The following is a 16166-nucleotide window of genomic DNA, read 5'->3' on the forward strand; positions in this document are numbered from 1 at the left end:
ATCTGTCCTCAGAGACTCTAGGACATCCTGTCCACACCTAACGCCTGAACGTCACTATAGGAGGCCGCACAGGGCTTGGGGTCCCAGTCAGCTCTTCCATCAGGCTCCCACCATGCATCCTGAACACCTCGTTCCTGCCTCCGTGTCCATCCTGATCTCCCGGCTGAGTTCCCAACCCCCGTGTCCAACTATCCACTCGCCCGCTCCTAATCACCAGAGGGTTCTTGTGGTTCCTGAGCCAGGAGGCGCTGGCACAAGGGACTCAGCGACCATCTCTAGGGTCTGGCTGAAACGCGCATCTGTGTCGCACCCCTGCAGTAGGCAGTTGCCGCCCCAGGCCGCCATCCAGCCCTGGCTTCGGTCGAGAATCCCCGCTCCCTCCCACAGCTCGTGGGTACCCAGGGGGCTGCCCTCCCACCACCCACCCCACCCCCGGCCAAAATCATCAGAACGGGACGTGCTTCTGACCAATGAAAGATAGCATTTATTGGCTGGGGGCGTCAGAGAAGGAAGCTACACCGCAGGCCGAGGCGTTGCTCCCGGCTGGGTGCGAACTAGAGATTTGGCGGAAACCGCAAGCCGCCATCTTCAGATCCTGAGGCAGCAGCCTGGGGTGGAGAGCCAGAGGGGAGGCGGGAAGACACTAGGCGTTTGGTGAAATTGTTCATCTGCTGCCAATATCCCGGGGACTTCTCAGTTCTGTAAACTGTTTCCTTTACCGTTTAGACCAATTTCTTTCATGGTTAAACCAATCGTTGGACACCGAAAGCAGCCTGGCTAATATTGTTCCTTTCGGATACAAGTCAGTTTCACGTTCACCTTTAATGGGATTCAAAATTTCAACAAACCTTTCCTGACTGAAAATAAGACGGGAGCATTGGTAAGTCACACGAGCTGCTATACTCCCAGCTCTCAGGCAGAGCCAGGGACTTGTCTGCTCTTCAAAGCCTGGGGACCCAGCGTTCACCCCATGAGGACCAGGCAGGAGAGTGGCTTCCTTCTAGCCTCGCCCGACCTAGGGGTCCTCCTCCGAGGAGCTGGTGACTAGATGACCTCTAGTGCCCGCACATCAGGCAAGGTGGGAGGCTCGGTGCCACCAGCCCACGCTTCTGCCCCCTTCCCAGCGCCCTGAGGCTTCCCTGCAGGCAGTGAGGGGTGTGCAAAGTGAAAGCCCCTGTACGTGCGGCAGGGGAAGGGGTCCACTTCCACACCGTGGGTGAGTGCAGGGTGTGGGGGCCTGTCCGAGGCTGAGTGACCTCGAGTCAGTCACCTGTCATCCCTAAGAGGTGAGAAATGCCCATGTCCGGGCGGAGACAAGCAGAGGGAGGAGCGAAGGGCTGTGACGCGAAGGGCCGGGCCGTCGCATTTCTGGGCCACGCTTGGCCGTTGCTCCGTTTGGGGCCTGCTTACAGAGCGTGGGGTGGACGGACTGGTGCAGGCCCCTCACCCCAGGACTGGGTAAGAATGAAGGAAATGGAGGTTTCGAGAGTGGCCCTCACTGGGCAGAGTTAACACCTAGGGACCCACGTGGCACAGGGACTCGTCTGAGGTCATACCACACAGGTCCGTGACTCCCCAGCCCGCTTTTCCTTGTCGAGCGCCCACTGGCTGTGGCAGCGGAAGGGCAGCCCGGGGCTGGCTGTCACTTGACCTCCTGCCAATGCCGCACCTGTCAGAGGTCAGGTGACAGGATTGGGCAGCAGGCGCCAGCAGCTTCACTTCTCAGGCCTCAAGAGGAGTCGCTAGAGGATTTGTTCTCAGCGGGCTAAACAAGATTTGCCAAAGGCCGTCCGTCGGAACCCTTCCGAACGGTCCCTGTTTTTCCTGGGCACTCGGAGGCATTTTTAGAATCCGGCTGGACTCAGATGCTGGCTCCCTCACTTCACTGCTGGGAGCCTCGTTGTCTTACCTTTTGTGTGAGGCGTGGGAGCAAACCCAGGCAAGAACCAGGCGTGGACACCCAGGTACTGCCAGGTATTACTATTATTACGAGCCAGATTGCGACAGGAGAACACGTTTAATGCTACATGCAGCTTGTAGCCTGGCTGGGCTCCTCCCCGCGCTGGGAATCTTATTTGGAGAACCCCTTCTCCATGGCTTCAGTTACTTCGGGGTGCAGAAAGCGGCTAGCCAAGCGTTCGATGTCATCCAGCGTCAGGCGGTTCAGGGACCTCTCGTAATCCTGAGGAGAGAAGGCCAGGAGGATTCGGGGGTGCCAATGGCGGGGGGGGGGGTACACTAAGACAGAGTCAGGGGCCGGGAGCAGCCGGGCCGGGAGCGGATGTCCTGGGCTACCGTTCTCACCCTCTGTAGTTGATCCAGGACTCTGCTGGCATCTGCCGCGCTGAAGTGGCGGGCCAAGACTTTGGAGATCAGCTGCCAGGCCGGTGGGGGTGGCGGCGGGGCCTCGGCCAGTCTCCGGGCAGCGCTTTCTTCCAGTAACACCTTCTCCAGAGGTTTGACCACTAGGTTGAGCTTGGAATTGGGCCCAACGCTGTAATCGGAGAGTCTTTTCCCATCTGCCAAAGAGAGATTGACGGAATCGTTACGCGCAGCGCAGCTCTGCGGCATCTGTCTGAGGAGGGTTCAGTCACCTCCCCGAAGGTAGAGTGGCCAGCACTCCAGCCATCACACTGCTCCTCGGGCTCGGCCTAGGCACCCCGTCCCCTGAATTCCTGCGGGGCTCCCTGGGCGTCTCCTCTTGCCGGGTACCTGCCAGGGCCTTGCCCTTGAACAGCAGCCGCTGCTGGCGCACCGGGACGTTCAGCTTCTCGGAGACCAGATGTTTCAGCGTGGACACCGGCTCGTCCTCCGACACCTGGCCGGGCCGAGGGCAGGAGGCAGGAGTTGAGGCCGCGGCCCCCGCAGACGGCGGCTCTCCCGGCCGCCCCCTCCCCCCCCCCCCCCCGACCCCCAGCCCGTCCCCGCCCTCGGCCCGACCCCGCGCCCAGGGGGTGGTGAGTGCCCGAGCCGGCAGGCCGGCGGGGGCCCGCGACGCTACCTGCAGGCTGCACTCACGGCCCTGGAGCGCTTTCACCGTCAGCTGCATGGCGGCCGCGGCGGCGTCCACTGCGGCCGGCGCGCGCCCCACCGCCCCCCGCTGCGCGCCGCCGCCCCGGGCGCGCGCCGGAACCGCCCGCCGCTGCCGGAAGCAGCGCGAGGGGCGCGCCCCGGCCCCGCCCCCCGCCCCGCCCCGCCCCGCGCGCCGGGGCCCGGCCCCCGCCCCCGGCGCCGGCGGAGTCACCTTGGCGTCCGGCCTGGCGAACGCCCGGGCCGACGGAGTCGCCTGCCACGGGAGGGAGGAGGAGCGAGTGGGGCCGGATCGGCTTCGTCGGGGAGCTGGGGTTTGGGAGTGGGGGGGGCCGCCCCCGGCCGACTGACGGGCGAGTCGGCGCGAACCCCGACTCTCCCTCTCGGGACTCCACGTAGTGGCCCGGCCCTGCCAAGCTTGCCCCACTGCTCGCGGGGCCTTCTGCCTCCTCTTTTCTAGTCTGGCCGCAGAAAACTGAGCTTGGGAGCTGGCCGCGGAGCCCGGCCTCTGCCCTCATTCTCCCACGCTCCTTCTAGAACGGCAGGGCCCACCTCTCCCAGAGAGGGGATGCGTGGGGAGGGAGAGTTGAGACAGAAAGTCTGTGCACGGGTCACCACTGCCACCCACGCCAGTCCTCCACCCTGGCCCACATCTACCCAGCCGCACTGTTCCTACCCCACTCCCCAGGCCCCAAAGGTCAAAGACTGGGAGGCACCCGAGCTTGCTTCTCTCTTTTATTGAAATATATTTTCTGAGCAGTGCCCACCTACCTAACTCAGCGTGGCCTCTTTGGCACTGAAAGCTGGAGAATAAAAAACCGGTAAAAAAAATAAGCCTGGATTGTTTTCTGAGTGCATAGTGCATGAGAGCCAAAGGCCTTTGGTACAGGAGAGCTGTGGGGGCGGTTGGCTGGAGGCCGCAGGCGACGCGTGGTGGAAGCTGGACCCAGGGGCCTCAGGGGACTGGGCACAGGCTGCTATAGATGAGGTGGCCAACAACCAAGGCCAGCATCTCCGAGGTGCCGCTCAGCGCTACAATGAAGGGGGCCTGGGAGGCGTAGTCGGCTTGAAGGCGACGGAGGGACAGCTGCAGCATGGCCAAGGCCAGCAGGCTGTTCTGGACCCCTACCTCAATGCTGACCGTCCGCCGCTGTGCCGCCGGCAGCTTCAGGCACGTGGCCAGGCAGTAGCCCACCAGGAGGCCGACCAGGGGCACCGTGAGGCCCACCAGCACGATAGGGAGCCTGACACCCGCCAGGATGAAGACCCCCATGCGGTAGGCCAGGAAGAGGCCACCCAGGAGCAGCACGAAGCTGAAAGGCTTGATGACGTGCAGCAGCAGCTGGGAGAACTTGGGGAGCTTGGACCTGATCACCACGCCGGCTGCTATGGGGATGGCGATGAATAGCAGGGTCCCCAGGATCTTGGAGATGGGCACGTGGAGCGTTTCGTGGATGCTGAGCAGGCGGCTGTAGACGGCGGAGGACAGCGGCAGGAAACCGGTGGCAGCCACCGTTGAGATGAACGTCATGGAGATGGCCAGGGTGACGTCCCCTCCGAGGAGGAGGCTGAAGAGGTAGCTCCCCCCGCCGCCGGGTGACGAGCAGGTGATGATGAGGCCTAGAGCCAGGGCCTTGGGCAGCACGAAGACCTTGGCCATCAGGAAAGCATAGAAGGGCATGACCAAAAACTGGCCCAGGAGGCCCAGCAGCACGGGCTGGGGGCTCTGCAGGAGCCCTTTCAGAACCTCGAGTTCCACTTTGCACCCAAATGAACACTTGTTGACAAAGATCAGAGGCAGGAGCAAGTAGAGAATCGGGTTCTCTGAGAAGTGGACCAGGTCAGCGCCGAGGGTGGCGGGAGCATCTTCGGCAGGTGAGACCTTGATGCGGAAATCTCTCCGTTCCTCGATTAGCATGGGCGGGGCCTCATGGGGGTCCAGGAGCTGAATGAGGAGCGGGGCTAGCCCAGGCAGGCCCGAGTGGATGCTCACCACGAAGCCGCCCCCACCGCCCCAGGTGATGGCACTCACATTCTTGATGGTCAGCACCTCCGTGTCGAGGGAGGTGACCCTCAGCATGGGGCCAGGCCCTGTCCTGTTGCCCTGGCCCGGGTACTGGCTCGAGATCACAATGATGCCCTCGCTCTCCTCTGGGAACTCAAACTCCATCACAGAGCCGTCCCCAATGCTCAAGTATCGGCCCCCTGTCAGGGGCACCCTGTGGCCCAGAGCTGTGCTGAGGCTGGCACTAGCTGTTCCCCTGGCCCCCAAAGGCAGGCTGGCCAGAAGCAAGGAAGCCCTGAGCATGCCTAGGGGGCCTCGGCAACCGCCACCCCCTCCCAGGCGAGGCCACCGCTGGGAGCTGCTTCTGCCCCTCCTGAACACCATGGCTCTTCGCCGAGTACAGTGTGGCCAGGCCCTCTGTGGCTTAGGAGAACAGCCCCGCTGGTGCCGTTGGGCCGTCCGGAGAAGGGTCCATGGGCCGGGCCTGGCCCTGTGCTGTGCTCCTTGATGGCAGAGCTCTTCCTGAGGACAGACGGGACACAGAAAGGTGGCTGGTCAGGGTGACCAGCTGTGAGGCCGGGAGCGAGGGGATCGGCGAGCCCGCCTGCTGGGACACGCAGCAGAGCCCCTAGACCCAAACCCTGGGACAAGAAGGCAATGGCTCGTGTTGACCCTTAAGTGCCATTTGCCTGTCCCCTCCTCCAGCGTACCTGCGCCGAGTTTCCCATCCCTCGCCCACAAGGGCCACCTACACACAGGAGTTCCTGTTCAGCCTGCTGATCTCCCTGGGCTTTTCCAGTACAGTGAACATGCAGAAATGTCCTGATACCAAGGGACTTGGGAGAGCCACCCCGCAGTCCCATCACCACTAGCCTGTTCCCCGCGGGCTTTGTTTGAGCTATAGAGGGGCCATAGCTATACCACAACCAGGATGAAATCTCTGACAGGCTGCGTGGGGATGCCAAGGAGACAAGTCTGGTGAGAGCAAAGGGTGTCTGACTGTCATCTGCCAGGCAGAAAGCAGCTGGCAAAGGGGCGTGTGCGGTGGGGCCTTGGGGGCTGATGTCTACCATGGATGTGGAGTTATGAATGGTGCTGCAGTGGCTACCTGGCCTACCCTACGTGCGGACGGTGGTGAGATGGGGGTCCTGGGATGGGGGGCAGGTCCTCTCTCTCTCCAGGGAGCCTGCTGGAAGGGGAAGCAGGAGGGGGTCAAATAGGACCACGTGCTTGCTAGGTGCTTTTCTTCCTCCTGTCAGAGCTCCAACTCATCTGTCCCCAGAATCTGAGCTGCTAGAAGCAATGTGTCACATCTGAGAGGCTCTGCTCAGGGTCCAGAGCCCAGAACTTCCAGTGGGACCTAGTGTTTCCAGTGGGGGAAGGTGCCTCGGGATGGAAAGAGGTTTGCTTGCTTCCTCTTCTCAATTTGGGCTGTCACCAGCCTGTAGTCACATCACCTGCTGGAACTGGGGCAACGAGGATGGGGCCACAGTGGTTTATCATCACTACTGTCGTTTTCCTCTCGGTGCCTGATTGCAGTGTCCCAGTCCTGGAAGAGGCTCTGGCCTCTCGACATCCTATCAGTCTTTGGCCCTGTCCCCCGTCATCTGAGCCTGGGGAGCAGGGGAAGTAGGGTGAATGGGCAGGTTAAGCAAAAACTCATCCCTGGAGAGGTCCCCTCTTACCCGCTGCATGCCATGGCCTCTGCTGCTTTGGAGTTTGGGGGTCACTTACCCTGGAGGCCTTGGTCCAGCTTTGCATCCCACCGCTGAAGAGGGAGGCAGGAAAACCAGAGGGAGTATGAGAAGCAAAGTGGAGGGGAGTCACAGGGAAAAGATGACAGCACCCAGGACTGAAGCCACCGGGGTGGTGTGATGGTTCCTCCCTCCAGGAGGGAGGAGGCTAAGGGCCATCCACCCTGTCCTTCCAGTACTGCTGGCGGCTTTGAGTCACTGCGAGAGAGGTCTGGCCCAGATCCCACACCATTTCTGCTTGAGGGGCTGGAAGACTTTGAGCAGATGCACCCCAAGGCAGGGGAGGGAACCCTGGGCCGGCCGCTTTTTCCACACAGGCCGTGAGTTCGGTGTTTGGGCAGTTGGCATTGCCGACCCGGGGCTCCTCCCTACCTGGGACTCCGGAAGTTGCCGGGTTGGGCACAGAGCTCGAGCGCGAACCGAGGAGGGAGGGGCGCGCCGCCGCCGGGCTCTCGCTGTCGTCCTGCAGTCGGCAGGCGGGTGACCCGTCCGGGCGGTCCCGGGATCGCGCTACGGGCCCTCACGCCACTCCCAGGCCCTGCGGCCGCGCCCGTCGGGCCCGGCCGCCCGAGCGGGCGAGCACGGACCCGGGCCGGGGCCAGAGGCTGCGTTCCGCCCTCCCTTTCCGGCCCAGAGCGCTCACCCGCCGCCGCGGCCCGGGAGCTTGGCGCCGGCGCCAGCGCCTGCCGGCCCGGCGGACGCCTGCGAGCTGGGCCCGCCGGGGCCCTGCCCCGCCCCACCCCACCCCACCCCACCCCGCCCCGCCCCGCCCCGCCCACAGGGGCCCCGGCCCCGCCCCGCCGAGGCCCCGCCCCTCCCTGCAGCGGCCGGCTCACCTCTAGCGACCGGGGCCGGTTCCGACCGGATGTGACGTATCCGGGAGCGACGAGTCGGCGCGGGCTCGAGGCCCCGGATGTCTTCCGGGTCGTGGTTGGTCCACGCCGTGGGGCTGAGTCTTCTGCGCTTGTTGTCGGGACGACCCGCTCCGGGTTAGGGGCCCTGGTCGGGCCCAAACGCTCTGCGACCCCTGGGGGCAGTGGGACACGGGCTTAGCCGCTAGCAGGGCCGGATCGCCAGCGGGCCGCTGGTGGTGGCGGGAGCTCAGGGTCAGGCGCCGCCTATTCCCACCTTCCTTCGTTCGGCCGTGGACCCAGTGTCTAGTTCCACACTGTGGGACATCAGGGGGCTTGTCCGCTTTTCAAAACTTTTTGGCGCCAGCAGCAGGGTCTGAAGGCCTCACGGACAAGGAATAGACAATCAGATGGCATAAGTTGGGCAAAATGGGGAGACAATAAGCAAGTGCTGAGTCTAAGGAGACTTGCATGTTCCGAAAGGCTGCTGGAAGAACTTGTCACGGCTGTGATGGAAGCTGGTGGCCCCCAGAGTTACAGGTACTTGCCCACGGCAGGTGCACAAGACACATCGTTGAGAACGTAACCAAAACAAAACGGCATTTGTATTTTAATTTTTATTAATTTTTATTTATTTTTAACGTTTATTTATTTTTGAGACAGAAAGAGACAGCATGAACGAGGGAGGGTCAGACAGAGGGAGACACAAAATCCGAAACAGGCTCCAGGCTCTGAGCTGTCAGCACAGAGCCCGACGCGTGGCTCGAACTCACACCTGAGCCGAAGTCGGACGCTTAACCGACTGAGCCACCCAGGCGCCTCTGTATTTTAATTTTTCAAGTACAGAATAACTTTAATAAAAATCTGTTAATTTAAAAAGTAAAAATATATTAAGTTTAAACTTACTTAAATACATTTTACTTTAAAATTTGTATTTGTGTGTGTTTTATAAAGTTCAGATTGGTACGTGTGTACGATATGTAAACAGTTAAACACATGGTTGGGGTGTATGCTTAAGATGGTTTGATTTATGTCAGTGATCAGAAACATTCAGAGGCCCTAGCTCTAGGCTGTTGTTTAGCTTCAGAGGACCAGTAAGGCATAAGCCGTGTGTGTGTGTGTGTACTTTGTCTAAGAACATCTCCGTAGTGTCCCTCTCAAATGAGGTTGAGGGAGTCCTGATGGAAGCAGGGTGCCGTTTGCAAAAGGGCAGTGGGGGTGGGGCCGTCGGGGACTGGGTATTACTGGCCATAGGGAGAGGAGGAATGGGTCAGCCAGAAAGGCAGGGGAAGGAAAACCTAAAAGACTTGTCCTCCCTGGAGGAAACCTATGTTTTAATCATTCAACTAAATGGGAATTGGGGCCAGGGGTCAAGGGGAACAAATGTAGTCAGAAGGCTGCTCCCCGTTATTGTCAGCCGCTTCAGCACTCCCTGAACAGCCAGAGTGGGCTGGTGGGGGGTCTGGCATGAGGGAACTTGGCGGCCTCTACAGGAAAAAGGGACGGCTAAATTAAAGGCAAGAGAATGTCATCTAGACTGAGAGAACATACAGAGCAGACGACAGTGACAGCAGTTCGGGTGGGAGACCTGCCACTGTACTATGTTATAGAGTCACGATGGTGGCCCTAAGAGGTGTGCTTACTCCTACTTTCCTCCTCTCCAGGCAGGTTTGTCCGGGGACACTGTGATAAGTATGCGTGGAAGACGTGTTCTGTACAAGTATGGCATGCACTTGCTATTTACAGCGAAGTGTAGCGACGGCGGTCATTTTTGTCTACCCAGCATCAGCACCTCAATCCCTCCTCCACATTTGGTACACAAGGTTTGCATGGGAATCACCCCATGTGCTAATGACATTACTGGGGCTAGAATTACTGTGGGCGTTGGGGTCTGATGTGGGAACACTAGTCCCCCTCTTTTGTCATTGCTTATTTTTGCTTATGTCCGTTTGACTCGGGATTCTGGCTTTTAAAACAAAGGGTTGAAAAGAGCAATCCAAACAGTTTAAAGCTAAGTTCTCTCTTCCTGTATTGTGGAGAAGTCTGTTTTGCTTGCTGGTTTCACGAAAGGCCATTTATCTCTCAACACCTCAAGTGGAACAGTTACAGGGACACGACCTCTTAGTTGTTTCCCTGAATCATTTGTGGTTTTGAGGAAAAGTGTTCGCCTGGGTCCGAGGTGCCAGGAAGGGGGCCAAGAGGGCCTTAGAAACCCATGCCTTACTTTAACCGACTAGGTTCAGTCATCATCTGGCATGCCTCCTGGGGGCCAAGTGGACCCAGGGGTCAGAGGGACCTGTATTGTGGATCTTTGACAAGAAATACAATTGCTGAGAAGTCTGTTTTGTTTGCTATTGCTATGAGCATTGTGAGACCTTTCCTGGATGTAACCCGCCGTGTAGTAGAATGGGTTATAAATCTCCCTAAATGAATGTAGTCTGATATGTAATGAAATGAGTAACTATAGTAATTGTACACAAACTAACTGGCGTCCTTCGCTTCTGTAATCTTGCTTGCTTCTGTTTGTCCCTGTCTATAAAAACCCTATACCAACTCTGATCGAGGCCTCTTAGCGTCACCGGCAACGAGTGCGCAGAGGTCCAGGTTCGAACCTGTAATAAACGACCCTTGCCGCTTGGCTTTGACTCACGACTCTGGTGGTCTTTTGTGGGAGGTTTTAGAACATCGGGCATTACATTTGGAGGTCCCACCGAGATCTCCCCCGAGCCCACCAGACTTCTGGTCAATGGGTCGTATCTGATTCCGATCGGTAAGTAAGCCGGCTCTAACGTTCTTCCTTTTCTCTCTGATCTGTGCTTCTTCTCTGGAGAACCGGTTCTGTCTGGAAGCTGGTGTGACCCTGGCGGACGCGCTATAGGGCACCCGGCCGGGGTCAGTTGGAGACGTCCACTGACATCTGGGGGCCTTCTTGGCCCATCTGGGGGCTTTTCTTAGCCCATCTGGGGGCTTTTTTAGCCCATCTGGGGGCCTTCTTGGCCCATCTGGGGGCTTTTCTTAGCCCATCTGGGGGCCTTCTTGGCCCATCTGGGGGCTTTTCTTAGCCCATCTGGGGGCTTTTCTTAGCCCATCTGGGGGCCTTCTTGGCCCATCTGGGGGCTTTTCTTAGCCCATCTGGGGGCCTTCTTGGCCCATCTGGGGGCTTTTCTTAGCCCATCTGGGGGCCTTCTTGGCCCATCAGGATTCTTTTCTGTGGGCTTCTTACGCCCAACGCGCCTGCGAACTAAATACTTTCATTTTCTTTATGAACCTCCAGAGTGCTAAAAAAATATCTCTAGGCGTCTAAAAAAAGGAAAAACCATCTAGGCATGCCAATTGTTACCGGTATTTTAATGTGATGTATGTCTGTGTGTCTGTCTGTTGAATGGAATGATTGTTGGGAGTCAGGGGCACGCGCCTGACTTACCCTATGTGTAGTCCCACAGCATAAGCTACGGGATTTGAGTGGGCTCTAACCCGATTTCCACGGTGATCCTCATATGGCTTAAGGCGGTCAAAATTTTTTTGATCCGAGCAGGGGGTTTATACCTGCCCGCCCATGCTAAGAGGCACCTAAGTTCCTGCGAGGGACGCGGACGGGCGAGTACGCGAGTGCTTCTTTGTCAGTCTAAAGAGTGCTTCTTTGTCAGTCTAAATGTATTGTCACCCCTGGGCCCTTGTAATTACCGCCGTCCTAGCCATAACCCTTTCTGTTGGGCTGGCCGAGACGGCACCAGAAAGTTGAAACCGCTGCAAAAGATTTCTGTTAGTTCTTGTTTTTCTTTCATGGGTCGGATGTTTTATTGGAATTAAGTGCTTTCTCGGCTAATCAGAATTAATTACTCCATCCTTTGTTTCTCTCTCCTCCTTCCCCAGCTCCCTGCGGCTTTCCTTCCCGCCCCCTGGCCAGCGGCGCCCCCCCCTTCTCCTCTCCTCTTCCTCAGAAGATTTACCTTTCCTTGACCCTCCCCCTTACCAGGTTCCTCCTCGCACTCCGCAAGCTGCCCCTATCCCTGCTGCGCTGGCAGAGCCTCCCATAGCCCTAACGAATTCAATTGGAGGCAAGAAAGCTGGTTCCTGGAGAGGACGGCCAACCCACTGCTAACCTTGATCCCATTAATGCAGCTTTTCCCTTGACCCGACCCCCACAGGATGGCTGGGACTACAACACGGCAGAAGGTAGGGGACGGCTGCGCATTTATCGCCAGACTCTAATGGCGGGTCTCCGGGCTGCTGCACGCAAGCCCACTAATTTGGCAAAAGTGTATTCAATAATACAAGGTAAGACAGAGAGCCCTGCCGCTTATTTAGAAAGATTAATGGAAACCTTCAGACAGTATACCCCCATGAACCCCGAGGCCCCCGAAAATCAAGCTGCTGTTGTAATGACCTTTGTAAATCAAGCAGCCACTGATATTAAAAAGAAACTCCAGAAGCTAGAGGACCTGGAGGGAAAACAGATTCAGGACTTACTCCGCATTGCCCAGCGTGTCTATAATAATAGAGAGACTCCAGAGGACAGGCAACTTAAAGCCACCGAGAAAATGACCAAAGTCCTGGCTACTGTTGTCCAAAAGCCCCTGGATAAACACAGGCCCCTAGATAAGGACCAATGCGCCTATTGCAAAGAAAAAGGCCACTGGGCCCGAGAATGCCCTAAAAAGAAGCCACATCATGGTCAAAAACCGTGGCAGCCAAAAACTACACCCGCCCTCTTCACTCAAAATGAAAATAAAGGGGTAGCCAAAGCAGTGCTGACGCAACTCCTTGGCCCATGGCCCAGGCCCATTGCCTATCTTTCAAAAAGACTGGACCCAGTAGCGGCTGGCTGGCCCCCTTGCCTCCGTATGATCGACTAAACCCTGCCTCCCTATTACCAGACCCGGACTTGGATACCCCTCTCCATGACTGCGCTGAGATATTGGCACAGGTTCATGGAGTTCGGAAAGATTTACAGGATCATCCGCTGCCAGACGCCGAAGTTACCTGGTTCACTGACGGCAGCAGCTTTATACATCAGGGTCAAAGGTACGCGGGGGCAGCAGTCACAACTGAAACTGAGACTGTTTGGGCAGAGCCTTTGCCAGCTGGCACCTCTGCCCAACGGGCTGAACTTGTGGCCTTAACCAAGACACTGACTTTGGGAAAAGACAAGAGACTAAACTGTTAACTGCAGAGGGGAAAAGAAATATTGGCTCTTTTAAAGGCACTCTGGCTGCCTAAACGACTAGCCATCATACATTGCCCAGGCCACCAAAAACCGATCACACCGGTGGCCAGAGGAAATAATTTGGCTGACCAGGTGGCCCGAGGGGTGGCCTTACAGGTGGACTGTGCTTTAATGACCACCCTACCAGACCCCGGTCCAGCTAGCTTACCAGAAAGCCCCACCTACACTAAAAAAGACCTAGACTGGATCCAAAAATTGCCTATGACTCAGTGCCTTAACGGATGGTGGAAAGCAGTGGACTGTAGCATAATCCTCCCAGAGGAAATGGGAAATAAAGTCTTATCCAAGATGCACCGAGCCACTCATATGGGCACAAGAAAAATGCAAGACATGCTAGAATCACCATCAAAGACTCTAGGACAAAAATTGAACAGATAGTTACTAGCTGTAAAGCTTGCCAACTAACTAACGCCACCAACCACGGGAAAAACCCTGGCTCCAGAACTCGCGGAACCAGGCCGGGAGCCTATTGGGAAGTAGACTTCACCGAGGTAAAGCCTGGAAAATATGGATATAAATATTTGCTAGTGTTTATAGATACCTTTTCAGGATGGACAGAGGCCTTCCCCACCAAGCATGAGACTGCGCAGATAGTAGCAAAGAAGATGTTGGAAGACATCATGCCCAGGTACGGATTCCCTACCCTAATAGGATCAGACAACGGACCAGCATTCATTTCAAAGGTAATACAAGGGATAGCGCAGTTTATTGGGGCCGATTGGAAACTACATTGTGCATATAGACCCCAAAGTTCAGGACAGGTAGAAAGAATAAATAGAACCCTAAAAGAGACCCTAACCAAATTGACCATGGAGACTGGCGCTAACTGGGTAGTCTTACTCCCCTACGCTCTGTTCAGGGTACGGAACTCCCCTTATAAACTTGGATTAACCCCCTTTAAAATCATGTATGGAGTGCCCCCCCCCCTATAATTCCCAACCTACAGTCTAATGTGTTAACTGAATTTAATGATCATGAACTTCTTATTTCCCTGAGGGAACTCCAGCACACCCACCAGGAAGTTTGGCCCAGATTGAGAGCCATTTATGAGAACGGGCCCCCTCCTGAGCCGCATCACTACCGACCCGGAGATTGGGTATACGTGCGGAGACACCAGCAAGAGAACTCATTACTGCAGGGGCTCTAACTCTGGCCATCCTACTTCTCGCTCTCACATTCGGCCCCTGCATCATAAACAAAAATTATTAAGTTTGTCCAAGACAGGTTCAATGCTGTACAATTAATGGTCTTACGAACTCAGTACCAACCGCTCGAGACATTACAAATAAAAAACTGAAGATCCAAGATTGGCTCTTTAGGCACAAGAAAAAGGGGGGAATGAAAAGAGCAATCCAAACAGTTTAAAGCTAAGTTCTCTCTTCCTGTATTGTGGAGAAGTCTGTTTTGCTTGCTGGTTTCACGAAAGGCCATTTATCTCTCAACACCTCAAGTGGAACAGTTACAGGGACACGACCTCTTAGTTGTTTCCCTGAATCATTTGTGGTTTTGAGGAAAAGTGTTCGCCTGGGTCCGAGGTGCCAGGAAGGGGGCCAAGAGGGCCTTAGAAACCCATGCCTTACTTTAACCGACTAGGTTCAGTCATCATCTGGCATGCCTCCTGGGGGCCAAGTGGACCCAGGGGTCAGAGGGACCTGTATTGTGGATCTTTGACAAGAAATACAATTGCTGAGAAGTCTGTTTTGTTTGCTATTGCTATGAGCATTGTGAGACCTTTCCTGGATGTAACCCGCCGTGTAGTAGAATGGGTTATAAATCTCCCTAAATGAATGTAGTCTGATATGTAATGAAATGAGTAACTATAGTAATTGTACACAAACTAACTGGCGTCCTTCGCTTCTGTAATCTTGCTTGCTTCTGTTTGTCCCTGTCTATAAAAACCCTATACCAACTCTGATCGAGGCCTCTTAGCGTCACCGGCAACGAGTGCGCAGAGGTCCAGGTTCGAACCTGTAATAAACGACCCTTGCCGCTTGGCTTTGACTCATGACTCTGGTGGTCTTTTGTGGGAGGTTTTAGAACATCGGGCATTACAGGGTGACCTAACTCTGGTAGGTGGGAGTGGGATTTCGGGGCAGGGGCACCACCCCGGTGGAGGAGGGTTGAAGGATATAGAAAGGTTTACCTCTACTTTGGAAAGTTGGGCAGGCTCTACCTCACACCGCCATTGGCTTTGTAGCCTGTGTTGGACCAGGTGGGGGATAAAGCTGGGCTTAGTGTTTCTGTCTCTGTGACTGTAGAGACTCCTGGTGAAGACACGGCCCCCACCCCCGCCCCGAGGAGTTAGGGGCCATCGCTGGGGCTCGGTCCTGTGTCCCCAGAATGTAACACGGTCCAGGGCAGGGCCTTGGCGAATGTTTGGGGAAGGTCAGGCAATCACAGCGGTGGTTTGAGAGGCCTCCCAGGCTTGCAGTGTGGACCTTCAGTGACATTCAGTTTCATTCGGGGCAAGCTACCAACCTTGAGGAGCCCCACTTACCTGGCTTCCGACCTCCCGGGCTCAGCGGGGACTTTTAGCTCTTCTGTGAATGGGGAGAATGACAGTCCTTTCTTGCTAGGGTTGGCATGAGGCCCACGCAGGTAGTAGGTGTATTAGTGGGAATGCCAATGGGGGAACTAAGGCGATATGGGCTGTGGGGGTGCAGGTGAAACACTGGGGCGACCCCACAGGTACGTCGGACCTCATTACGGTGTCTTCCCTCCCTCGGGGGACATTTGAAACGGTCTATAATAAAAGATTTCAAAGTGGACCCACGTATGATACCACAGTGGTAGACACACATCATTGCACATTTGTCAAACGCACAGACTGTTCAAAACCAACAAGGAACCCTAACGTCAACTCTGGGGTTCGGGTGATGAGGTGTCAATGTAGGTCGGGGACCTACCTGTGTGAACTCTCTGCACTTTCTGCTCTAACTGCTCTAAAAAAGCAAGTCTCTAAAGCACTTGGCTCGGGGTCAGGCCGGCTGTTGACTTCTCTGATCACCATCTCCCGGGCAAGCGCCCGGGCTCTTGTTGTCGCCACCTCCCTGATCTTTGAGACAGCCTCTCCTCTTCTCCCTGCTCCATACATACCTCCCTTTCTTGACACTTTGTTCACACTCCGGTAGCACTGACCTGTTAGAAGGCGGAGGCCCGGGAAGCCTGTTTCCAGAGTAGGACTCATGAAGTCCATCGCCACTGCTACGGCCCCCTCGAGGCTGCCCGGCTGGCTCCTGGATTCCCCAAACTGAGGAAGTTCCAAGTGCCTTTCCCCCTTTCCCTGACCACTGCTGTGC

The 16166-nt window shown here is 56.5% G+C and overlaps 2 protein-coding genes across 10 annotated transcripts; both read right to left on the reverse strand.

The window, feature by feature from the left end:
- Positions 1-464: 464 nt before the first annotated feature.
- Positions 465-3148, reverse strand: UBL4A (ubiquitin like 4A). Its single transcript, XM_045471763.1, has 4 exons — positions 3002-3148; positions 2713-2818; positions 2305-2519; positions 465-2182 (listed from the first exon to the last, which is right to left on the reverse strand). The coding sequence occupies exons 1-4, from the start codon at positions 3047-3049 to the stop codon at positions 2072-2074; spliced, it is 480 nt and encodes a 159-aa protein (XP_045327719.1). The 5' UTR covers positions 3050-3148; the 3' UTR covers positions 465-2071.
- A 604-nt stretch (positions 3149-3752) lies between these two features.
- SLC10A3 (solute carrier family 10 member 3) lies at positions 3753-7530 on the reverse strand. 9 transcript variants are annotated; one of them, XM_045471755.1, is made up of 4 exons: positions 6770-7530; positions 6144-6224; positions 5063-5557; positions 3753-4975 (listed from the first exon to the last, which is right to left on the reverse strand). In XM_045471755.1, the coding sequence occupies exons 1-4, from the start codon at positions 6794-6796 to the stop codon at positions 3986-3988; spliced, it is 1593 nt and encodes a 530-aa protein (XP_045327711.1). In that variant the 5' UTR covers positions 6797-7530; the 3' UTR covers positions 3753-3985. The 9 variants fall into 9 exon arrangements, with proteins under 9 accessions (XP_045327711.1, XP_045327709.1, XP_045327716.1 ...); XM_045471753.1 differs by having other exon boundaries at positions 3753-5557; positions 6770-6803; positions 7162-7529; XM_045471760.1 differs by having other exon boundaries at positions 3753-5557; positions 6144-6648; positions 6770-6803; positions 7162-7529.
- Positions 7531-16166: the final 8636 nt, after the last annotated feature.

Source organism: Leopardus geoffroyi, chromosome X, assembly GCF_018350155.1.
Source record: "Leopardus geoffroyi isolate Oge1 chromosome X, O.geoffroyi_Oge1_pat1.0, whole genome shotgun sequence".
Taxonomy (NCBI): domain Eukaryota; kingdom Metazoa; phylum Chordata; class Mammalia; order Carnivora; family Felidae; genus Leopardus; species Leopardus geoffroyi.